Below are 25,187 nucleotides of genomic sequence, written 5' to 3'. Positions count from 1 at the left end.
CCTGGATCCCCATGGGCAGGGGCCCACTTACAGGGGTGGGGGGCAGCTTACAAACCGTACTAAGAAGGCTGAACCTTACTCTGCAGACAGTAAGGAAGCATTATGGTGTTAGCTGGGAAAAGACATATCGGTTCTGTGTTTTAGAAAGATCAGTCTGGTGACCGTGTGAGGGCAAAACATGAGTAGGGTGGAAACTAATTAGGAGAGTATTTCAAAGAAAGATTTCAGAACTGTTTGCTTTCACTGAAAATTAGAATTGCTTTTTCATAATACAGTATTTTTGGTAATTTTATTTTGTGCCTTTTTATATACTGATTTTCTTCCAAATACGTTCTACAGATGATATAGCATAAGTGTAGAAGCTTATTTTTTTAAATTAAAATAAAAAGCAACAAAAACAAAACTTCTTTGCTAGAGTACTTGCATTATACAGACTCCTAAGATGACATCCTAAGAGGAGGGCTAATGTTATAAAACAGCTCTTACTCATGCTGTATCGTTTGAGTGGAATAACTTCACTTGGAAAGGAAAGCCACATTTTGCCCCACAAATCTATTCTTAAGAGTTTCGACAGTGTTTTACTATGGTATCGACGGCATGTGCTTTGTCAAACTGAAGTTGACTATTTATTCAAGAGATAACTAACTTTATCCAGAGCACTCTAAGAAGAAAACTTACAAATATGAAACAAATTAGCACAAACATCTAATATGCCCTGGAGACCCGACCTCCTCTATTCACTGAAAGTAAATCCCAACAGGGAAAGTTCTAAGAGCCTCTCCCATGAGAGTTAGGTCCACTAAAATTTAAGTTGGGAAAGAAAATCAATGAGCGAATAGATATTTGCTCCACGGCTGCAGGATGGGCAGTTGACTGGAAGGGTGGGAGGGGTCCCTGGCATCACATCTCTATGCTAAATGTGTTGCTGACACAGTTGGGGGGTGTGTGGGAGAAGCCGGTAGTAGGCCCAGGGCCACCGTGAGGATGGAAATCTGAGGTTTCCAGGTAGAGCCTGAGCAATCCACAGCCCTGGAATCCTTGCTAATGCAGAACAGGATCCACCGGCCTCTCATTTTTCATTCATCCCCCAAACATCAGTCTCCATGCCAACTGCTCAGGTTGCAAAGAGAAAACCAGCACTTGCCCTGCCCATACCCCCTCTCAATGGGGCAGTCTCTAGGCCTGCTGCAAATGGTCATGCAGACTGCGTCCCGCACACCTGCAGGGGGAGCTACTCCTGCAGATGCTGTAGATTGCTGTAGCACCTCCTGGAATGAAGCAGTGAGGCTGTCCTGGTCCCCAGCCACCCCTGGCTGAGCCGACAACTCCCTCCTTAGTGACCACAGAGCCTGTGTCCTAATCGTAAATGTCCCACATGTGACATTTATACATTTCTATGTTTGCTCCCCCTGTCTGGGAGTTTTCCAGGCCTGGCCACAGGCTTTGGAGTGAGTGCTGGAGCCAGGCTCACGTGCACAGGAACAAAACCTTCCCTAAAGCTCCCAGCTCCTCATATTCCTCTCTGATGGCACTGCCATCTTCTGACCATCAGAATTAAATGGCCCTTTATATGATCCCTTTTACTAGGACAGACACTCCCTCTATAAGCTTCCCATCGCTGCTATAACAAATTGCCACTAATTTAATGGCTTAAAATGACACACATTTATTGTCTTACATTTCTGGAGCTCACTGAGCTAAAATCAAGGTGTCTGCAGGGCTGCATTCCTTCTGGAAGCTCTAGGGGAGAATCTGTTTCCTTGTCTTTTCCAGCTTCTAGAGACGGCCACATTGCTTGGCTTAGGGCCCCAGCCAGCAATCACATCACTCCGACCTCTGCTTCCATCACATCATCTCTTTTGACCCTCCTGCCTCCCTCTTATAACACCCTTATGATTGCATTTAGGGCCCACTCAGATAATCCAGGATAATCTCCCCACCTCAAAATCCTTAATTTGATCACATCTGCAAAGTCCCTTTCACCCTGTAAAGCAACATGTTCCATGTTCTAGGAAGTAGGATGTGAACTTCTTTGGGTGGATGTTATTCCGCCTACCACAATCCCCAGGGGTGCTCGATCACTCAGTCACTCATATTTATTGAGCGCTTATCATTTTTAGGTACTGGACTAAGTATACAGAATACAGAGCATTAGAAATAAAGCAGTAGCATTAGAAAGGACCCCAGAAGCAGAAGGCATGAGTTTTGTTTGTGCTTCGTGTGGCCTCTATAGTTCTATTTTTAAATTAAAATTTTTAAATTGTAATAAAAGACATTTTAAATAAAAACCTGGACTTTTTGACTTCCCTGGAAAAATCAGCCACTTGGGCCATCCTGGGACCTATTTATTCCCACAGCACAACAACCGTGAAGGGTGTGGAGGCTCCAGCTCCCAGCTCCCTCACTCCACGTCACCTCCTGCCACACCACCGTTGCTTGACTCACCATGACTCTCGGGCCACTGGAAGCCTTTGGGTTTGGGCGCCACAGCTTCAGGCAGAAATGACAAAGTGGCGTGCCACGGTAGTCACTGCAGAGCCAGAAGGAAATGTAATTACAACTTCATGGGTTATTTTAGTCTAAAAAATAAGAACTGAGGCTTTATTCATCTCTACTTTACAGACTGATTGGCCTCATGCCACAGGTGGCATGTGAGACTGGCAGTGTGTCTTGTCTGCTGGGTACACAAGTCTCGCTAGGGGAGTAGCGCGAGCTCTACAAGGTGGAAGGATGGACAGTGGTGCCCTCACTCCCTCTCTCTTTCTCCATTCAGTGACACACCACACGGGGGTTTGTCTGCTTAACTGGGTTTACAATTATATTATCTCACTGTAATTAAACAAACCCTCACAAAAAGGATCAATTGATTAAAACAATTCCTACAAACAAGCCATACATTAGAGATATATACAAATAACGCAAGGACCAGTAAATGCAAAGGAACACTGGTGGTGGTGGCCCTTCTCCTCTTTCTGTACAAGCTCATTAGCCCTGTTACAAGGTCAAAGCAATAATACACTAATGAGATCTGATAAGAAGGTAGTCAAAAAATGAGAAATCATTGAACTATTGACAACATGGGTCTAGAGCTAAGAGTATATTATACCTTGAGAAAATTGTTAGACAATAGTACTGAGACTTGCTTTACAAATAGAGATATACTGGGGGGCGGGTGCTACAGATATTCTTACTGAGACAATCTGCTTTACCAGACAAAGGTGACTTCCTGCTGTGATGAGACTCCCTGGGGACACATCACCCTCTGTCCTGTAAGGACTGAAAGCAGCATTCACGTAAGTCTTTGACAGAGTCTTCAAAGCAACAGCCTGAATCACCCAAGGAGGTAAGGAACAAACCTAAATTTAGATTACACATCTGGCTATTCAAGAAAAGTGCCCCAGGGCTTCCCTGGTGGCGCAGTGGTTGAGAGTCCGCCTGCCGATGCAGGGGACACGGGTTCGTGCTCCGGTCCGGGAAGATCCCACATGCCGCGGAGCGGCTGGGCCCGTGAGCCGTGGCCGCTGAGCCTGCGCGTCCGGAGCCTGTGCTCCGCAACGGGAGAGGCCACAACAGTGAGAGGCCCACGTACTGAAAAAAAAAAAAAAAAAAAGTGCCCCAAAGCAGCTTTGGTAAGACCTCGGTATCTGATATGTGTCATGCTATTAGCGCCAAGGGTGAAGAACAGTATATATGTTAAATTATATACGCTATGTTATTCTTTATTCAATAACTCTCCTCTAACCACATTCCGTACCCCTCAATGCATACCTAACCTGCTGCTCTTTGCCTCATGCCCAAGTTAACTGCACAGATGAAGAGGAAAGGAGAGTCATGAGTAGGAAAGGAGGGACATGAGCATTTATCAAGTAGTTCCCAAGCAGGTCTTACACATAGTTTATTCAAGTCTCTCTGAAGAAGTGATTATCATCCCAGTTTTACAAATGCAACATCAAGACCAACAGAAGTAAAGTAATTTCCCCAAAGTCACTCTGAGAATGCATGGTGGCACCCAGATTAAAGCCCAAGTCCTCCTAACTCCAAAGCCACGGGCTTTCCATCCCTCTACACTGACCACTTGGACCCCTGGCCCAGGCCCCATCGCCATCCAATCTGTCCCCCAATGCCACTCACTGCCCTCTCAGATCTCCCCGGCCTGCAACCAGCAGCTTCCCTCTCAAAGCCACCGTCACAGCGTCCCCACGCGTGGGCCCTAGTACCCGATCCACCCTGCGCGCCAGGCCAGGAAGCGGCCGGGAAGGGGGCAGAGAAAGAACCAGGAGAGAAAGGAGGAAGATAAAGAGGGAGGAGCTCGGAAGGGCCCCCACACATCAGGACTGGCGCAGAGCCGCTGCTGGAGCTGGAAGGAGGGCCGCGCAGGGGTGAGAGCGAGGCGTCCTCCACTCACCACCGGAATGTCGTCTAAAGTGAAGTAAATAAGCGTTCAGAATTGAATCCGAATGCCACAAAGATTTACAAGGCCTTTGATTGAGAGTCTGTTCTCCGGTCTCGAAAAGTCTTTTGTTAAGCTGAAGTAAATCTCAGAGAGCGGGGGCAGGGTGGTACGTCCAAGTGTCGAGCTCAGTTATGTAAAAGTCTCAAAACTACGCTTTTATTAGTCATCTTTGACTTCTGAAAAGCGCCATGGAAATATAAAGCACTTCCAGCGAAGTAGGTCCAGAAAATATAAGCGGACGCGTGGAGGGACCTAGGGAACAACGGGCCGCCACCCAAGAATTTCGGCGAGGAGTTTAAGGCCCCCGTGACAGTCACGTGCAGCCGAGAAAGGGCCCGAGCAGGAGCAGGGCTGAAAAGGATGAGAAGGGAGGACAGCAGGAAGCCTTCCTTCTGCCCGTCCGAGGGACACCAAGAGTCCGGCCCTGAAACCCCCAATCCGCGGCGAAGGCCGTGCCGAGGTCGGCGCAGGGCCCGCCCCCGAGTCTCGCGAACTGGTCGGGACCCGAGGGGCCGGGCCTCGCGGGGTGGGAGTCGCAAGTTTTCCGCGGAGGAGCCGGAGGCACTGCTCAGAGCCGAGCGGACCCCTACCCCGGCTACCCGAAGGCCCGGCCTGAGAGTCCAAGTCGCGGTCGCCGCGGGGCTCACCCGGCCGCGGCGTCTCCCGGGGACCCCGGAGTACAGGGGGCTCCACGCCCGCGCCCCCCGAGCCGCCCGCCCTCGCCGGGCCCTCCCTTCTAGGGGGCTCTGCGCGTGGCCGGCCGGGGAAGGGACGGGGAAGAGAGGTTGGGGGGCGCGTACCTCCAAGCGCCCCGCGCGCCCCGCAGAGCCCCAGGCAGGCGGCGAGCAGGACGAGGCGACGGGCCCGGAGCCACCCCATCCCGCCGCGGCGGTCCCGCGCTCGCTCCCGGGCGGCAGCCGAGCTACCTGCGCCGGCCCCTCCCCGTCCGCGGCCGGGACCCGGAGCCGACCCAGGGGGCGCCGCCCCCAACCAACGCGGGGGCCTGGGCCGGGGCGGCGAGAGCCGCTTGCAACCCGCAGCTGTAGCGCCCCATCACGCTCTGCCCGGCTCCGGCGTCCGCAGCGCGGCCGAGGAGGGCCCGCTCTGGGGCCCCAGCGCCCAGGCAGGGTCGGTAAGCAGAGAGTACGTGTCCCCCGCCTTGCCCGGCGAGTTCTGCCGTGGAGTTGAGCGTAGAGCGGGCGCTGTTGAGAAATGGAGGCTGGAGGGAGAAGCCTTCCTGGCGGAGGTAGGACCCAACTTAACACGGCTTTAAGGCACCAGAGTGAGCCCCTGTTTATTGCTGAATCCCCAATGCATACCTGGTGCATAGGCACGGGCAGTCGTGTTGGATGAATGAGTAAGAATTAAACACAAACTGGACCTCTGTTTTTTCCTTCTTAAAATGTGGAGATTGCACCAAATCTCTAAGGTCCTTCCAGCTTTACCATTCTCACGTTCAAATTCCAAACAAATGGGAAGTCTCTCCACGAGGAATGCATTAGCACAGAGAATGACCCCACCCAGGGCTGGCTCTGTGTAGCCTGTGCCTGGTGGCGGAAGGCCGGGCTGCCCCAGGCATGCGGGATTTCTCCCGGCAGGCTCAGGTAGCCACGTAGTTGTAAAAGCACAAGCAGTGCAGAGCAGGCTTGCCAGAGAGGCCGCAGACTGTCACCAGTGTCCCCAGGGAGCCTCTACTCAAATGTCATCCCTGGTTAAGAACATAAGCTTGGTACCTTGAGAGACGTGAAGGCAAATCCCAGCTCAGACGTTAATAAGGGACCTTGGTATGTGACCCTGGGCAAATCTCTTAATTGTCCCACCTTCAGTTTCCTCACCTGTAAAATGAAGATAATGATGCTGATCTCATAGGTGGGTTGTGAGGTTTATCCAGCCCATGAGGACTGAGTGTTAAGCATGGTGTCTGGCTTATTGTAAGAACTCACTGGGCGGTCTTGTTATACCTGGGAGCCCAGCTAGGCCCGCAGGGCTTCCCCGGCCAGTCTCTGAACAAGTCTGGCTAGACACACTCCTGAGAATGAGCCATCTTTTATCTTTCCTTCAGGATGGAGGGCTGTCTCATTTTCCTTCCATGGCCTTAGCCATATGTACTGCTGAAGACGACATACATTATCCATATTTGTAATCTTCAGCATCCCCCCACTGCCCATAGTCGTGCTGATTTTCTTGAGGCTGAAGAACCCTGGACCAGGGGGGTGGGAGTGATAGTTCTGCCTCTAGATGTGTGACAGCTTCTATTTCCTCTCCTATAAAATGCAAGGGTTGGATTAAATGATCTGTAAATTCCCTCCAGGTTCAAAATTTTATGATTCTGGTTTGTCATCATTGGCATCAGGACAGCTCTGCCATTTAAATAGAGCCCTTTTAATTAGTGCACAGAGAAACATGAAATGTTTGAGTTTCTGTACCCAAATCAGTGATTGCCAATAAACTTGGAGCTTTTAATTTAGAGAAATTATTCAAAGGGTCAAAAAGAGACTAGGAATCATCTCCCTGCAGAGCACCCCTTGCCCCTCTTCTTTAAATTAGTTCTAATCTATCACACAAATGCTTCAAGAAATGAATGAAGTCTCTGGCCAATTTCCATAGCTCTTAAGGTGGCTCTAGAATAATGAGAAATTAGCATGCTCAGTTGGTAGGGAAAGCCCGATGATAAATATGGTGACTCTAAGGGTGTTTATAGTGTCTGATCAGGAAACCCACCTATGTAACAGTGGCTCAAATCTAATCATCTAGTCATTCTGACTGACACTCACCTGCTATGCCCCAGCAACAGGAATTATTCTACTCAAATGTTAACCTGCACACTGTTCACTCAGAAAGGAAGGTATAAAGAACAGAGAATGAATATAGAGATGGACATTCATTCAACAAATATTCATTGAACTCTTCCAAATGCAAAAGGCGCACAAAAGATGTCATGGTGCAGAACAGAGATGAATTAGAGGTCCGGCTTTCAAGGAAGTTACAATATAGAGAGGAGTTGGGACTTCCCTGGTGGTCCAGTGGTTAAGACTCTACACTTCCATTGCAGTGGGCACGGGTTCGATCCCTGGTCGGGAAACTAAGATCCCGCACGGCACGGCCAAAAAATAAGATAAAAAATAAAAACATAGAGAGGAGTATAAGACAGGTATAGCAGTAATTTTAATAAAGGTACATTAGAAACTGGGCTCAAGACTCTTCTCTGGAACTGTCCAAACCATACATTTTTGGTGATATGACTGGCTTGAACAGCCATGTCTCACTTACGTGACCACTCACCCTCTGACCCACATGACTGGGGCAGGGTGGGTTTCTGGTCTAAGGAGCATGACCCTGGAGAAAAGAATGTCAAAGCTGATTCCTTCTCAAAACTTTCAACCAAGAGGCATTAAGAATGCAATGATTTGGTGGTGATCACAGACCAGTAAGTCATGTGGAGATGGCTCCTTAGTGAGCACCAGCCAAAGACCCATGTCCACAAAGATCATGAAGGGACCATGAGTCAGGAGAGGAAGCTATCTGCCTCTATCTTGGTCTTTGCGGAGAGAGGACTGGCACCATGTCCCAGAGAAAAGGTGATTATGAGGGACAGTCAGAGCAACAGACAGTAGCTGCCTGTTGACTTTCGTAGTCCCATGAAGCCCAGCTATACTTCCTGAATTTTGTTTCCATGAGATTCTCCTGGGTTCTTTTGATAAATCCACATTTTCCTGAGCTAGTATACAACTCTAGCTTCGCAAATTCAGGTGTGCATGAATGATAATTTTCTACATTTTCCCAAAACTCAACTTGATTTCTGTTTTTTGTTTGTTTATTTGTTTGTTTTGTAGTATGCGGGCCTCTCACTGTTGTGGCCTCTCCCGTTGCGGAGCACAGGCTCCGCACGCGCAGGCTCAGCGGCCGTGGCTTACGGGCCCAGCCGCTCCGTGGCATGTGGGATCTTCCCGGATCGGGGCATGAACCCGTGTCCCCTGCATCGGCAGGCGGACTCGCAACCACTGCGCCACCAGGGAAGCCCTTGATTTCTGTTTTGACCTCTCAGTTTGCTGTGGATGAAAAACTGCATCTCAGTCAATTTAAGTTTCTCTCCTGCATTTCCCTGTGTTGTGTTGTGTTGAAGTGCCATGGGACTTATGTAGTGCCAAGACAGTGATGACTGGGAGAAGGGGTGTGGCAGTTCTCTGCTCCTGGATGCCTTCCTGTGGGCACCCATGAAATTTTGCCATTTGCAACAACATGGATGGACCTGGAGGGTATTATGCTCAGTAAAATAGGTCAGAGAAAGACAAATATCATATGCTATCACGTATATGTGGAATCTAAAAAATAAAACGAATGAGTATAACAAAACAGGAAGAGACTCACAGATACAGAGAACAAACTAATGGTTACCACTGGGGAGAGGGAAGGGGGGAGGGACAAGAGAGGGGTAGGTGGATTAAGGGGTACAAACTATAATGTATAAAATAAATAAACTACAAGGATATATGGCACAGCCCAGGGAATATAGCCAATATTTTATAATACCTGTAAGTGAAGTATAACCTTTAAAAATTGTGACTCACTGTATTATATACCGGTAACTTACATGATACTATACATCAACTATACTTCAATTAAGAAAAGGAGGGCTTCCCTGGTGGTGCAGTGGTTGAGAGTCCGCCTGCCGATGCAGGGGACACGTGTTCGTGCCCTGATCCGGGAAGATCCCACATGCCGCAGAGCGGCTGGGCCCGTGAGCCATGGCTGCTGAGCCTGCGCGTCCGGAGCCTGTGCTCCGCAACGGGAGAGGCCGCAACAGTGAAAGGCCTGCGTACCACAAAAAAAAAAAAAAAAAAAAAAAAAAAGAAAGAACCACCTCCTCAAAATAAATAATAAAAAATTTAGAAAACTACTCTGCCACACTAGTTTGTTTGCAAGGAACAGAATCCCACTAAAAGGGCCTTAAGTAGAACAAAAGTCCGTGTACAACGAACATGAGGAGAACAAGAGCCCTTTTTGGTATTTGAACTAGACTTTGAAGCGTGGGTCAGTGGAGATTACCTGAGAGCCCAGGAAGAAGGAGGACATGAAGGCCTTGAGGTCTGCTTCTGTAGAGAGTGAGCACAGAAGGCAGTTGGCAACCGGTTAATAAAAAACGGGGGATGCTGCTGGTGTAAAGAATATACCTTTACAAAACCTTCATGTTGCACTTGGTTCTCATTTCTTGTTTTGCTGTCAGCAAGGAAGAGCTTAACGTCGAAGGAATATAAAACATTTTGGAATCACATGACTTGATGCAATTACAGGGGTCAAACCACTGTCTGTATTTCGAAACTTAAAAAGAATGAGAAGCCTGGGCTAATGGGTCTCTGAGGCCCCTGTCAGCTCTCACATTCCATGATGCCTTGAACAAATGAACTTTTACAGAGGCCTTTCAGTAACACAAAACACACAAAGATGACTCTTGTCCATAGCCACAAGGGGAATTCTTGCCACCTTCCCACAGCTGGGGAATCCTCTGCTTCCGACGGCCTCGTCTCCTGCTTAGCTTCACTCAGAACCAAGGCTCCATCAGGCCACAGGCTTCAATGTACAACCACCCCTCAAGGGGTCCACACAGCCAGCTCGGAGTGGTAAGCTGCTCCCCGTAAGCTGACTACAAGGCCCCGTGTGGGGTTAGGCCTCACGTGGAAGCTCTGCACTGAGTCCCAGGGTAGTTTATGGCCATTTAATATGTTTACAGGATGCCTATGTACTTCTTAGCAACTGGAAAATCACCCAGTGAACAGCCCCAGGGGCTCACACACAATACCGACAGGCACCAGGCCTCATTAGGGGAAGACATGTTTCTGCTGAACTTGCATTTCCAGCACAAAACTGTGTTCTGGTAACCCTAGTTAAAGAAATAGAATAAGCCACAGGAAACTATTTTTGGCTACTTTAGAACTAAAAGATTGATTTTAAATTGTTGAACTCTGCTTTCCAAAAAACGATTTAGTGCTGCATTTGGCCTCCCTCTTACGCAAGTTACAGATGTGACTCATGCCTGCCTTCACAGGTCAGTGGGACTTGAAAAGAAAAGAATGCTAAAAGACCCCTCGGTCACTTGGCTTCTCCAGATCCAGATCCAGAGGATTTTCAAGTCAGAAATAAAGAGCATCACTAGCTTTTCTGGAGCCCCGTCTCTGCCCACCTGCTCATGACCCTGTGTATGGTGCTATCTGCAAGAAGTAGAAATGGCCAAATGTTTTATATCTTCATATGGTATTTAGTCCCCATAATATACTGGTATCGACTGACCATGGGGGAGACAGCAAGTGAGCAGCCTAAGAGAGGCACCAAGAGATCCAGGGAGGCGTTGTTTCATGGAGGATGAGGGAGTCAAGAGTATTCATCAGGAAGGTTCAACAATGCTAAAGACATCAAGAGAAGTCAAGAAAGATAAAGTTCATCCAGTGGTTTTGGCCACCGGGGTAAAGCTAAGCTTGACGAGAGTAGCTTTAAAACTCAGCGGGAGACAGAAGTTATTCAGCCCTGAATGGTTGGGACACAAAGAAGAGGAGACATCACATGCAGACAGAGCTTCAAAGGGTTTGGTTAGAAGAGTAGGAATGAAGTTAGATTATTGGGTGAGGGAATCAAATACCAGGAAAGGGATTTTTAGGATTAGAGTTTGCGTTTAGGTGGGGAAAAATAGAGGAGAGATGGAAGATTACAGGACAGAGAGGGGGAGCTGGAGATGGGTCCTGGAGAGGCAGGAAGGAATGGGCTTCAGATGCAAGTGGAGGTTTGTCCTGAACAAGAGGGGAGGAGGGGAGGATGAACTTAGGCATATGGCAAGTTTATAGGTCAGAGCACAGGGAATTGAGCTTGGTAGACTCAATTTTCTCTATGAAATGGGACGAAAGGTGTCTACTAACTATAGGTGAGTTCAACACAGGCCTGGAAGATTTGGAATTATCCTTTTTTAAAAAATGTATCTCCCCTGCCCCCCGCCCCACTATCCCCTTTGGTAACCTTAAGTTAGTTTTCTATGTCTGTGAGTCTATTTCTGTTTTGTAAATAAGTTCACTGGTATCATTTTTTTTAGATTCCACGTGTAAGTGATATCACATGATATTTGGAATTATCCTTGATCTGATCCTCCTTCCCTTTTCTTTGGTTATGTAAAACTGTTTATAAGTAGGTGGACCATGACTCCTTGTGTGTTGGAGAGAGTCCTGGTTTATGCCTACAGTATTGTCCTGGTGTAATTATTCACTGTATCCATTCACTCTCAACAGTGTCGCAGTATGAACAGTAAGTTATAGATAGGTAGGTAGGCAGATAGATAGACAGACAGATAGATAGATGACAGATAGAGAGAGAGAGAGAGAGAGAATTTGTGTTTTTTCAATCTGCACCATTGAGTCATTTTCTCCTGTGGTGCAGAGCCCTGCATCCAGACACAGAGGTGGCAGGGTTGGGATTTCTCTAGGTTGGTGAAGTGCAAGAGTAGGAATTCAAGAGATTTGAAAGTTCTGGTAATTGGGTAGCATGGAGATAATGACATCCATCAATGCTGCTTCTGTGACTCACAGGTAAGAAGACAGGAAACGTTTGCGATTTTAGGCATGTCTCAGAGGAAATGCCAACGTCCTCCCAATTCCCTACAAGGCCCACGTGACCTATGCTCACCTCCAGGCCTCTACCACTTCCGTCTCATTTACTCCTCTGTGGAAAAGAAGGCCACAGCCTCAGAAGTTACAGTGAGGACTGCACTGCGGGAAGGAGGGAGGGAAGTGCCTGCAAGGTGAGTGAACACCACAGCCCAGATCCTTAACACATCAACATTACAGACTTTCTTTGTTTTTTGTTTTGTTTTGTTTTGTTTTGTTTTTTGCGGTACGCAGGCCTCTCACTGTTGTGGCCTCTCCCGTTGCGGAGCACAGGCTCTGGACGCACAGGCTCAGCGGCCATGGCTCACGGGCCCCGCCGCTCCGCGGTATGTGGAATCTTCCTGGACCGGGGCACAAACCCGTGTCCCCCCCATCGGCAGGTGGACTCTCAACCACTGCGCCACCAGGGAAGCCCCAGACTTTCTTTTACATACGGAAAAGAAACACCTGCCACCACCTGAGAATTGCCTTATGCATCAGGAGGGGTGTGGGGATTTCATGATATACAGATGGGGGTGGAGGGACTTCTGATAAGCAGGGGAGGGGAAATCTCAGGGATACCAGAGGAGGGAAAATATTGTCGTTCTGAATTAGCAAACTTCAAAGGGCCATATGGAAGGAGTGGCGATTGCATACTTTTTAAGGAGATGGCAGTGCTTCCTAGTAAACCATCAGCAGCCTTCACTTTACCAGACTTTGCTTTCTTTCTCTAAATAGCTGTTGGTGAAACTTGAAACTCTGAGGAACAAGAAGATGCCAAGTATGTCTGGAGTGGATTCCTAAGGAAAAGTCAATGCCATAGCAGACAACCACCCTAAGTACATTCCCTGTTCTGGGCCTTGACACTCGTTGTGTCCTCTGCCTGTGATGTTCCTGTGTTCTCCTGGTCCATTCCTCTCTGCTTACAGGTCTCTGCTTAAATGTCCTCAAACTACGGAGGCCTTCCATAGTCACCTATGGAAAATAACTCCTCCATCCCACTTCCCCTGCTTTATTTTTCTCCATAGCATTTGTCACTGCCTAATATGTATGTGTACACCTTTACTGCCTGCCTTCCTACACTATAATGTGAACTCTGTGGCAGAGACTTGGTTTGGTCCCTGCAGTAACCCCAGTGCTTGGGCCATAATAGATTTTCAATTACTATGTGTTGAATGAATGAAAAAATAAGTGAATGAGTGGTTACTTAGAGTATTACTGCAGTGTCTGTTTTAATGGAATTTTGATACGTCCTCATGATCAAGTTGGGGAGATACTCTATGAGAGTGACTAAATCTTGGTTCTTACAATATAAGTAGGTGAGTTGCCTCTATCTCCCCTCAGGAAAATCTCTTGGGCTGTTGAGCTATGCTCAGTTTCTTGAGATTAAGGGCAAAAAACAGATATTAACATTTAAAGACCAAAAACAAAACAAAACCCCATGGAGCGGGCAATATTGTCAAACCCACGTTGCAGGTGAGAAAACTGACACTGAGATGTGGAACAGTATTTGTTCAAGATCATCCAGCCGATGAGTCTCAGTCCTAGGATTCAAGTCTTCTAAGGCTCCAAATTCCATCCTGTCCTTATAGCCCAACGCACTTCCCTTCCGGTAACACAGAAAGGAAGTTTTTGGGGGGCAGTTGTCTCCTTTCACTGTCTCCATTTCCCCATCTGCCAGATTCCTTTCAGGAACTCCAGCCTGGACTCCTCATCCCTGCTCCCCTGCATCTGGTCTTATCGTGCTCACCAGTCACTGCATCTAGTGGTGCGTCTCCATTCTTACCTTCTCCAGCCTTCAGTAGCATTCAAGATGACTACTCCCTCCTTGAAACCCTGCCCTTTCTTGGCTTCCATAAAGCACAGGCTCCTGGTTAGCCTCCTACTTCAGTAACCTCACCTACACAGTCTCCTTTGCTGGCTCCAAGCAATCTCTACAGGCTGCAGTGCCTTAGAGCTCAACCCTGACTCCTCTTTTCTTCTCTACCTGCAAACTCTTTCCCACCCCCATGGTCTTAAGTACTACATGGAAATGACTCACAGATTCACATCCCTAGTTATGAACTTCTCCCTGGATTTCAGCCTTACTTTTGTTTCCAAAAGCTTTGTTTTGGGTGAAATGTGTCTGTCCCTGCACTCCAAATTCATATGTTGAAATTCTAACCCCCAATGTGAGGGTATTTGGAGGTGGGGCCCCTAGGAGGTGATTAGGTCATGAGGCTGGAGCCCTCATGAATGGGATTAGTGCCCTTATAAGAAGAGACATGAGAGTTCTTCTCCTCTCTCTGCTCTCTGCCATGTGAGGGTACAATGACAAGACAGCTATTTGCAAACCAGAAAGTGAGCTCTCACCAGACACTGGATCTGCCAGCGCCTTGATCTTGGACTCCCAGCTTCTGGAACTGTGAGAAATAAATGTTTCTTATTTCAGTCATCCAGTTTATGGTATTTTTTTACAGCAGCCCGAGCTAAGACAAGCCTACTTACCATCTTCTTCTGGCTGTCTGATAGATACCTCAAAATTAACGTGACAAAACTAGAACCCTTTATTTTGCCCTCCCACCCAAGCCTGATCCTCCTCTCATATCCTTCATCTCTGTAAATAACACTACCATCTACTTCGTGGTTCAAGTCCAAACCTTAAGCATCAATCTTCATTCATCTCTTTTCCTCACATCCAAAGTTCTGCAGTTCTGCCTCTAAACATGACCTGCTTCTCTCCATCTCTATGCTACCCTAATCCACCTCACCATCATCTCTGTGCTGTACCCCCAGGATCTGCACCAGTGACTGACACATAGCAGGTACTCAATAAATATTTGATGAAAAAGCGAATTTGAACTTTTTTTCAATTTAGAGTTATCAGTTTATTGGAGAATACTTGCGATCCAGGAATCGTTTCACAGCAGAACTCAGAGACACCCAGGAAAAATTTAGAAGTCAGTGAAGTGTACACCCTAATACCCCTAAATGCCAGTCCTGCCCTTGCTCCCGTGGGACCCTTCTACTCCTCTGCTGTCTTCATGATTTCTCATAATGAAAACCTGCTCTGAAGAAAGTAGATGGAATACCCCATACAAAAGTGCAAATCAGTGATAGCCACTTCAAGGACTGGTCTCCCAGAGCATTTGGGAGCAGGGCCTTAAACTGAAGACATAAAGTATTAAAGCAGACATGAGCCAGTGGGGATTTTCTTCTAGTTCCTCTGAGAGACAGCTCTGGAGACTCAGGGCCATGTGAGGCACTTCCTTTGGCCAAGATTGGATTCAAGATTAGTGCATCAGCACAAGTCACACAGGAGTCCCCTGTAGGCCACAGAGTTACAGGAAGAGTTGCTAAAGCTGTGTGGAAGTTAGCATTCTGCGTGACACCATGAAAAATACCTGCTTTTCTCTCATTCCTCTAGCCCTGTAACCCCATTGTCTCTCTTCCTAGTCAGCAACTGGGTGACAGCTTCTGTTTTTACATCGTGAGGAAGAAGGACACGAATCTAGAGGGAAACAGATGGCGAGAAGATACAGGCTGAGGAGTGAGTCTCCTTCCTATTTCTCTTCCCCCTTCTACTTGTAAGAGTGTCTGGCCTTAAAGCCAAGTCTCTCTGAAGCCAAAGCCCTCAGGCCCTGTGCCCTAGTGCCTCTGTACCTACAGCATGGTGCCAGGTACTTTGTTAGAGCGTCTGCAAGGCATGCGCCATCTTCAGCTGCTCGGAGGTTGTCACCTGAGGAAGCAATAGCCAAGAAGTAGCTGTGACATAACCACAGAGTCTATTCAGGGACACTGCCGCTCTGTGGCTCTTCACTGAAGCTTTCCTAGGCTTCAAGAGATCCGGCTGATGGTGGCTCACTCCATCACTCACTTCACATCCATGGGGGAGCCCAGGGTTCCCCTCCTCAGGAAGCCTGTATTCCCAAATGAGACTTCTGAACAAAACGTCTTGACCAGCTCCATGTGCCCAGAGCTGCCCCTGGAGGGCTACTTGCCCTGCTGCAAACTGGCCTAAGTCCATTTGGTCATTCAGCAAATGTCTGGTTCTTTTTGGCTGGATTCCGGAAGCTAACTCACTGGCGGTTCTAAGTGAGTGGGGTTAGACTTTCGCTTCACTGTAACCTCACTACCAGGTGATAGAACAACGAAAGGGACAAATTCCACCCAGAGTCCTAACGCAGTCCCCAGTCTGTGTGTGGCTCTCTGCCCTGGCCGCACGATCGCCCTCACATGAAAGGCCCACTCCAAGGTGTGTGAACAAGTCCAGTGACAACGTCATCCTTGTAGCCAGCAGAAACAGGGACAAAGGGATTGTAGATCTGGAAAGCATATATTAAAGTCCTGGGCTTGACAGATTCTTAAACATCGTTCATTCAAGGACAGCGAGTCCTGTACTATACTCCCAATCAAACTCTATCTCACACCATGAATGTCATCACTTAAAATTATCTGACATTCCTTATGCTAATTAACATGGCCTCTTAGGTCTTATTTCAGTAAGAACACTTTAAGAGGCAAGAAATCAACTTGAGGTTTAGATTGCTGTTTAGGATTCTCCATGACTAATTAATAGCCCTGTGAGTTTCAAAGACTGTTAACCACCTCTGGGATGAAGATTAGAGTTAATTTGTACACAAAGATCACACCATTTATACAAATTATTTTAAAGTAAATTAATCCAAAGACAATATTACATTAACTCTAAAATAGGAGTAAACACTAATGCTCTTACTCAAGGAAGCCCTCATCTTCCTTCCAATATAAAGCAACTGGCAATCAATACCTCTCTTTCTCTTTCTCTCTCTTTCTCTCTCTCTCTCTCTCTCTCTCTCTCTCTCTCTCACACACACACACACACACACAGAGAGAGAGATCTTCAGCGTACTTCGTACTTCTCTGCTTGCATTGGAAGGAACTGAGAAAATTGGGCAACAGCTGTGCACTTTCATGAAGGCTCCTATTTCTCTGGCTCAGCAAAACTTGTGATTTAGACCATTTACTCTCCATGGAGCATTTCTCACTGAGAACCTAAATGCAGGAAGCATGACTGGAAGGTTCAGCAAAGACTATTTGGTCTTTGCGTAAGTTTGAGGTTTCAGAGTCTCTAGATGTTGCTGTGAAGATGGCACACATGAAACTTGCAGTGTGTGAGTCTAGGACCCTGGGATTGAGGGGCCGCTGCTTCCTGGTAACACAATAATACTTGGGCCCCAAATAAAGGCTCACGATCCTCTTCCCGCACCCAATCACCAGGTGCCCTCCTCACCAAACTGCTGTGCGGGGCTCATTCTCCCTCTCCACTCGCATACACCTTACACTCTACTCTCACTAGCCCGGCTGTGTCCTGATGATTTGAGTGCCTTGCCTGCAACTTTTTAAATGATGCAATTATGTCTAATATTCTAGATAGCTTCTTGGCATCTTGCATAGCATAGGTGCTTCACAAATATTTGTTTCCATTTTCTCTATAGCTCATTTATTCATTTATTCAATGATATTTAAACTCAGGGTGGAATATTCAAAATGACTTCAAAGGGGAATTTCAAAAGGGAATTTACAATGCTTTGTTAGTTTCTGGAGTTCAGCAAAGTGATTGAGATATATATATATTTTTTCAGATTCTTTTCCATTATGGGTTATGACAAAATAATGGATACAGTTCCCTGTGCTATACAATAGGACCTTGTTGTTTATCTATTTTATATATAGCAGTGTGTATCTGCTACTCCTAAACTCTTAATTTATCCTTCCCCCTCTTTCCCCTTTGGTAGCTGTAAGTCTATTTTCTATGTCTGTGAGTCTGTTTCTGTTTTGTAGATAAGTTCATTGGTATCATTTTTTTTAGAGTCCACATATAAGTGAAATCATATGATATTTGTCTTTCTCTGTCTGATTTACTTCACTTAGTATGATAATCTCTAGATCCACCCAAGTTGCTGCAAATGGCATTATTTCATTCTTTTTTATGGCTGAGTAGTATTCCATTGCATACGTATACCACACCTTCTATATCCATTCATCTGTCAATGGACACTTAGGTTGCTTCCATGTCTTGGCTGTTGTGAATAGTGATGCTATGAATATTAGGGTGCCTGTATCTTTATGAGTTAGAGTTTTCTCCAGATATATGCCCAGGAGTAGGATTGCTGGATCATATGATATCTCTATTTTTAATTTTTTAAGGCACTTCCATACTGTTCTCCATAGTGACTGTACCGACTTACATTCCCACCAACAGTGCAAGAGTGTTCCTTTTCTCCACACCCTCTCCAGCATTTATTGTTTGTAGATTTTTTGATGATGGCCGTTCTGACTGGTATGAGGTGATACCTCATTGTAGATTTGATTTGAATTTCTCTAATAATTAACGATGTTGAGCATCTTTTCAGTTGCCTGTTGGCCATCTGCCTGTCTTATCTGGAGAAATGTCTATTTTGAAGACAAGGGTAGTTTTATAGGAAGTGTTTCAGGCTAGAAGCTAGCCCACCTCTTCCCAAACATGTCTCTTGGATAGATAATAAAAATGCTAATAATAACAATAAAAACAACTGGTATTCTTAGAGTGTTTACTTTTTGTCAAACACTGTTGTAAGTGCTTTACTTATTTAATCCACATTATAACTTTATGAGATAAATACTATTAATATCCGCATTCTATAAATGCCATGGTACCTGGAATTCTGTTGATAGACACTCATTTGCTAGATTTAAACCACATCCTCCTTCAGGCAGTTCTCTCATTTTAAACGTGCGTATCCCGCAGCATGATGATGCCCAGAAGTATTCCAGATGAAAAAGGAAACTTGTGTAAAGTAGTTAACAAAATACCTCCCCTCCGAGTAGTCTGCACTCCAGTGGAGCTGGGGACGAGGTTTTGAAGAGAGACAGGTGCAGAGAAAGAAGGCAGGATGTACATCTGTGTCATATCAGACTGGGAGCCCTGTGTCCGGGGTTTAACTGGGAAATGGCTGCAGATGTTGGCCAGAGCAACTTTTGTGTCTTTTGTGTCTATGCAGTTGTCCATTGAGCCCAGGCTAAACAAGAGTTTAGGGAAGGAGAATTTGAGCCTTAGAACAATGGTCTGACTGATGTCTAAACCCAACATTCAGTACACAAGTAGTTGTCACTGGAAGGTGATTTTTGCCCCCCGTGGACATTTGGAGATGTCTGGGGATACTTTTTGTCATGACTGGGCGGAGGGGTAGCTCTCAGGGCCACTGTCATTTAGTAGTCAGAGGCCAGATATGCTGCCACACATGCTACAGTGCACAGGGCAGCCCCCTCGCCACAAAGATTGTCTGGTCCAAAATATCAACAGTGCTGAGGCTGAGAAACCCTGCAATACATCTGGACCTGCGACGGAGAGGTCTCGTCTGGGCTTCTGGGCAGTGACAACTCACGGGCGCCCTCCAGTGGCCAGTGTGAATTACGAGCCTAAATCCCAGTGCGTGTCTCCAGGTTGCAATCCTTCCCTCACTGTCTGCTCAGATTTCTTTGGAAGAGCTAGAAGGCATGTCCTGTCCTTTACGGGGCTGTCCCCTCCTTCCAGGCACAGGCATTTATGAGAAAGCATGGAGCATGAGGCTTCTCCCTTCATGATGAAACTCCTCCAGTCTTCCAGTCTTGTAACTTTATGGGAGCAGCTTTAAGTGGTAAGAGTACACAGTCCCCTTCCCAGAAGAGGGAGCAAGAGAACCAGGGAACTCTTTTTTGCTTTGGTGCCAACTAACCACCCCTACATTTGTGTTTTCTCTTTCTCAGCTCTTTCAGCCTCTTTTCATCTCCCAAGTCAGTGTGGCCACTTGTACTCCCATAATTAGTGGTGGTCTCCTGGGAATATCTCTGAGTTTTAGCAACAATAACGACAACAACCCAGTTGGTGTCTCCGAAGCTGATGAACCCCCTGACTCGTGTGTAAATCTCCATGACACCCTACTGAAGTTCATCCCCCATTCGCCAATTAATGAAGAGACATTAGTAAAGCTTTTCTTTCCTACTCCTATAGTTTTTAAGCTCTCAGATAATTGCTTTGACCCTTCCTTTGGGCCTGTATAAAATGCCAAGATTCTTGGGAAAGTGTAAGCCCGAGAATCACTCTAGGTTCTTCCCCTGGCAGATGCTGTGCGAAGCAGTTTGCCCTCCCAGCCCCCAGAACGTGTCTACACGTGCCAAGCTAAGTCTGCGCTGATTGTCGATCAGAGCGCTCATCCTGGTTGAGTGAGGGGAGGGGCAGTGCTTCCCAGCTCTTAGGGGGCTAATTCTTTGGGCCAAGTGGCTAATAAAACACCTATGTAACAGATATTGGACTATTGGCCACAGCCCTTGGCAGGCCTGTCTCTCCTGTCAGCCACGTCACTTCTATTGCACTGGGGCATGTGAGCAGGTCTGTCAAATGGTTTGCCAGTGGGTGGGAAGCTCTGAATCCATCTCCTTAGAATGCCTCAAAGATTCTTCGCTCTAAGTCAGCCTTGAAAAATAATGACCAAAATGGTTTGTTCATCCCCCCAGGAACCTGACCACTGACACTTGAGAGGAAACCAAAGAAATCAGCATTATTTACTACCTTGTGAAGTATACATCACTCTGCTTTCTTGAAACTGCGTGTATGGGAGGAATAAAGGCAAGGCTATGCTTAGTTTCAAAGCCTTTACCTATTTTCTCAAGTCTTCTCCCTTGCTCAAGCCTTAACTCAGCACAGCCGCTGATTCTAGAAGTGAACTCACCCTTCCCGTGAGAGCGTCCTGAGAAACCATCCATCAACCGCGCTCTGTAGCATCAGTGTATGCATCTGCGTTCTGTTCTCATGACAGCGGTTAGCAAGAAGCATCTCAAGTTCTCCAGGGATCGAAGCCTAATCCAGGAGAATCTAGATAGTCATCTTAAAAGCTAATTAACCTAACCACAGCTTTGATCACTGAAAAAAAATCATTTCTCAATTTCTAAGAAGCGAAGCTTCTGAAAGAGTTGCCATTAGGTTTACGGTCTTGAAATGGGATGTGCCGCTTGAGGGCGCCATTGGGTTTGAAGAAAAGAGCTTTCTGCTACTTTAAAGTGCCCAGATACATGTCCGACAAGTTCTATGAAATAAGACTGAATTTAGGTCTCGCTTCTAGGAAAAGGAAGGGAAACAGTAATCTATTGTCTTTAAACTCAAGAGAAATTAACCAAAATTCAGTTGACAAGTTCTAAATTCCCTTTTACAAAGCTGCCTTTCCCCAGCCAAATGAAATAAAAAGGGATATTGTGTTAAAAGATGCCCTGTGTATTTTTGTAGAAGAGACAGTTGCTTAAGATCAACATTCCAATGTGAAGTGAGAAAAATAGTGGGAACAAATTGCATAATAGGAACCTTCTGACTTTAAACTGGAAACCTAAGCAGTTTGGGTTCCATGGGGAAAACTTGGCTTTACTTGGGTGTTTGAAAACTCCCAGAGAAAAGAAAAGCTGATAAGTAACCCCAGCTTCCTTATCAGACTTTGTCTGCATGATGCAGATCCTACTTTCAGCAGGGGATAGTAGAAAATGACAGGGAAAGCTGAAATTCCCAAGCTAGGGGCTGCAGAGGCTCCTGGAGGAAGGAATGCATAAAGGCTCTAAAATGAATTTTTGAATTTAATAGAGTATGTCAGTGTTAATGCAGATTTTCCAGAACAGGACATTTACTAGGCAAATAGTCTATAACAGAGAGCTAGATAAGACAGCAGAGCATCATCGATCCAAAGTGGACTTTCCCCTCCCTGCCTTCTGCCCAGCCCAATCTATTCAGTCTTTGGTACTCAGTGCGAGTTCCACAGTTTCCACAGAGCTTTATTTTATTTTTTCAGATAATCATCTCACTGCTTAGATTTTCTCTTGCAATTGTATTGCTCTGATTTTTTCATATATGAATCCAGTCTCTCCTATTGGACTATAAGACCCTTGAAAACAAGGGACAAATATTATATACTCGTAACTCCTATTGCCCCACATGGGAACATTTCAGGCACATAATAAAATGCTTTCTACTTTACTGAGTTGTCCCAAAAGAAATGAGAAAAAAGTTTCCTTCTATTTGCTTGTCTTTAAAGGAGGAGAAGGTGGTTTCTATTGGTGAAAAGGCTTGAGGATGTCAAAGATCTAAAAAGAAATACTGATTAAAGTTTAAAAACACACACATACATTACATTCCTTGAGGCTTTTCTTTTAAGGTAAATTACTTGCAGGCAACGTAACAATCCAAGAGCTGTATTTTCGGAGAATGAATCTAGCGGTATCGTAAAGATTGACCAGAAGGGGGAAAACCCAACATCCAATATTCATTACTGTTTATCAAATGCTAACTCTGCAAGCCACTTCATATTTACTACCTTTAAACTCCAGGAATCTTGCTCAGAGAGAATTAAGCAGCTCATCAAAGGCCTGCAGTGAATGGCAGGTAGAACTGAGGCTCAAGCTCTGAGCATGTGAATCAGAGTTTGTGGTCCGTCCCCTACAGCGAGTCCTGACTCCCTGGGATAATGGCTGTGGGTCTTGTGAGCTGCAGACCAAGGAGGCACTCAGCAAGAGCTGGGATATAAGAGAGATGTGACACAGCTCAAGCCCTCCTCTGCCAGCTCAGCATTCATGCGGGCTGTGAGCACCAACCCCTCCCTGGTGTGATCAAGGCCCTGGGGGCCAAGCCTTGCGGGTGCTGTTTTGTGACCAGAGAGAGGCTTCCTATCTCTCTATGGTCTCGTCTTATTATTAGCAAGCCACCTGAAGGGCTGGGTTGCATTTCCAGCAGGGCTTTGCCCATAATAGGCACTCAGTATCTATGGAACTGAATCTTCAGGAGACAAGAGAAGTCTAAATACAGTACGACAGTAGATCTAGGAAGGAAGTGTGGATTCAAATGGCAAGGCAGAAAGAATCTTTAGAATTTATCAACTATTAGATGTGAGAGTGAGGAAGACTTTTATGTGATTCTAAGTTTTCATGTCCAGGGGAAAAATATTAAGAAGAGATGTGGATAGAGGGGGATTGGTGTTAGGGGCATGATCAATTTAGATTGCTGAAAAGTCATCAGGTGGAATTGTCCAGACGCAGATTAAAATTGTGGGACTGGTACTTGGGAAAGAAGCCAACCAGAGATGCCCATCTGGGAATGTTCCTGCTCATCCTGTTGGCCATGACTTACAAGTCATCTCCAAATTGATTACTTTTCATTTCCTCTAATATTGTTACGCTGATCCAAGTCACCATCACTTTTTATAGATGCATCTTAACTGGTTTGACGGTTTCTGGTTTTGCACCCTCCCACCCCTCCTGTCTATTCTCCCAACAGGCACTGTGGTCCTTCTAACACATAACTCAGATCACTCTTCAGCCAGAACGCTGCAGTGACCTCCCTTCTCACGCAAGTAAAAGCCAAAGTCCTCACGAAGGCCTGCATGACCCCACCTGCTGGGTACCAGCCCTGTCTTGACGCCACCCTCCTAATTCTCAGAACTCGTCTTCCTCTGCTCTCTTCCCTGCTGCTTCAGCTGCAGCAACATTACCCTCCTGGCTGGACCACAAGCCCACCAGGCTCACTCCTACCCCAGGGCCTTTGCCCTGGCTGTTTCCTCTGCTTGGGGCACTCTCCTTCCGATGATCCTCACGGTTCACTCTCTTCCCTACTTTAGGGCTTTAGGACTTTGCTTCAAGGCCATTTTCACATTAAGACTTCCTCCAGCCTCTCTTTCGAATGACAGGAACCCCACCCCTCATTGGCTCTCCTTTCCCTGCTTTAATTTTCTCCCCAGAGCTTATCATCCTCTGACATTTTACATATTTTCTTTGATTGTTTATTAAATTGTTAATTGTTTATTGTTCATGTCTTACCACTAGAAGCTGTGTGTGTGTGTGTGTGTGTGTGTGTGTGTTTCGCCAAGCATTAAGAACAGTAGCTGGGGGCTTCCCTGGTGGCACAGTGGTTGAGAGTCCGCCTGCCGATGCAGGGGGTACGGGTTCGTGCCCCGGTCCGGGAAGATCCCACATCCCGTGAAGCGGCTGGGCCCGTGAGCCATGGCCGCTGAGCCTGCACATCCGGAGCCTGTGCTCTGCAACAGGAGAGGCCACAACAGTGAAAGGCCTGCGTACCGCAAAAAAAAAAAAAAAAAAAGAACAGTACCTGGTACATAGTGAGCAGTTAGTAAATGTTTGTTGTAAAAATGCTGAATTATTGAACCTGTGCATACTAACAGCTGGAGCCATGCGATTGCCAAGGGCAAGAAGTAAAGAGAGGGGAAGAGGACTGAGAGCCAACCTTGGGCACAGAGAGGCCGGGTGTGTGTCCCCCCAGGGCTGCACAGCTGAACTGGGACATAATAAGCTCATCCTCTGACTCCTGGACCAGCCTTTAGCCAAGATACCAAACAGTCTCGTCTCCCAGAGATTTGGAGCCCCCTTAAGGGTGACAGAGGTAGAAGGAGGGAGCACTAGGGATCACATGTCAGACCCCAGAAACCCTTGAAAAACATAGAGGATTAGTTTTCAGTCTGTGGCAATGGGCACCACTAAGGATCTAGTGATTTTGCTTGTGGAGTCTGAACCAGGGATTATTTTATTACCGCTATAGCCTTGTTGTACCTCCTAGAGAAACAAAATTTCCTTTAAAATAAGGCAGGAATAAAACTAGTCCCCAGATGGTAATTGTCACCCAAACATTAGTTAATTTATTGAAACATCTCAGTAACTTACTAAATTGCACCCTGGCAGCGTGAGAAGCTCAATGTACTTTCTCCAGGAGCTTTAATTGCTACCAGAGATGTCTAAAAGACTGTGGGTTAGTATTGTTTAACGATGTGCTGACTACCCCATTTCCCCTGGCTTTCTCCTAAAACTCATCTGGTTATTTCCCTGGAAATTTGACTGTATTGTCAAAGTGGTCATGTGTCTTGAATCATGAAAAGTGGCCCATTGTTCTCTGTCCAAATCCACACGATTATTTCATAAGATGTCAGCCCATCACTGAATTCCTGGAAAACTGGTTCATTGAAAGAGAGCTGTGTAGTTCATTGCCTGTGACCCTCCAGACACAGCTGTCAGGCTTGATGCTCAGCCAACCAGCAAGATTCCACTGCAAATATCCACTGATTAGCTCTGCAGTGAGGCAGTACATTGGAAAG

The 25,187-nt window shown here is 46.4% G+C and overlaps 1 protein-coding gene across 1 annotated transcript in view; it reads right to left on the bottom strand.

The window, feature by feature from the left end:
* The window catches only part of LOC309804916 (chondroitin sulfate proteoglycan 4-like), a gene marked incomplete at its 5' end in the record, with an annotated part of 65,077 nt that extends 59,745 nt beyond the window's left edge, over positions 1 to 5,332 (bottom strand). The window contains 1 exon segment of the mRNA XM_082622612.1: positions 5,254 to 5,332. Coding sequence (XP_082478738.1) covers positions 5,254 to 5,332 — 79 coding nt within the window.
* Between the last annotated feature and the right edge of the window lie 19,855 nt (positions 5,333 to 25,187).

This window comes from Mesoplodon mirus (assembly GCF_964341445.2).
Source record: "Mesoplodon mirus genome assembly, chromosome: 5".
NCBI lineage: Eukaryota > Metazoa > Chordata > Mammalia > Artiodactyla > Ziphiidae > Mesoplodon > Mesoplodon mirus.
This window is presented reverse-complemented; position numbering and strand designations above follow the sequence as displayed.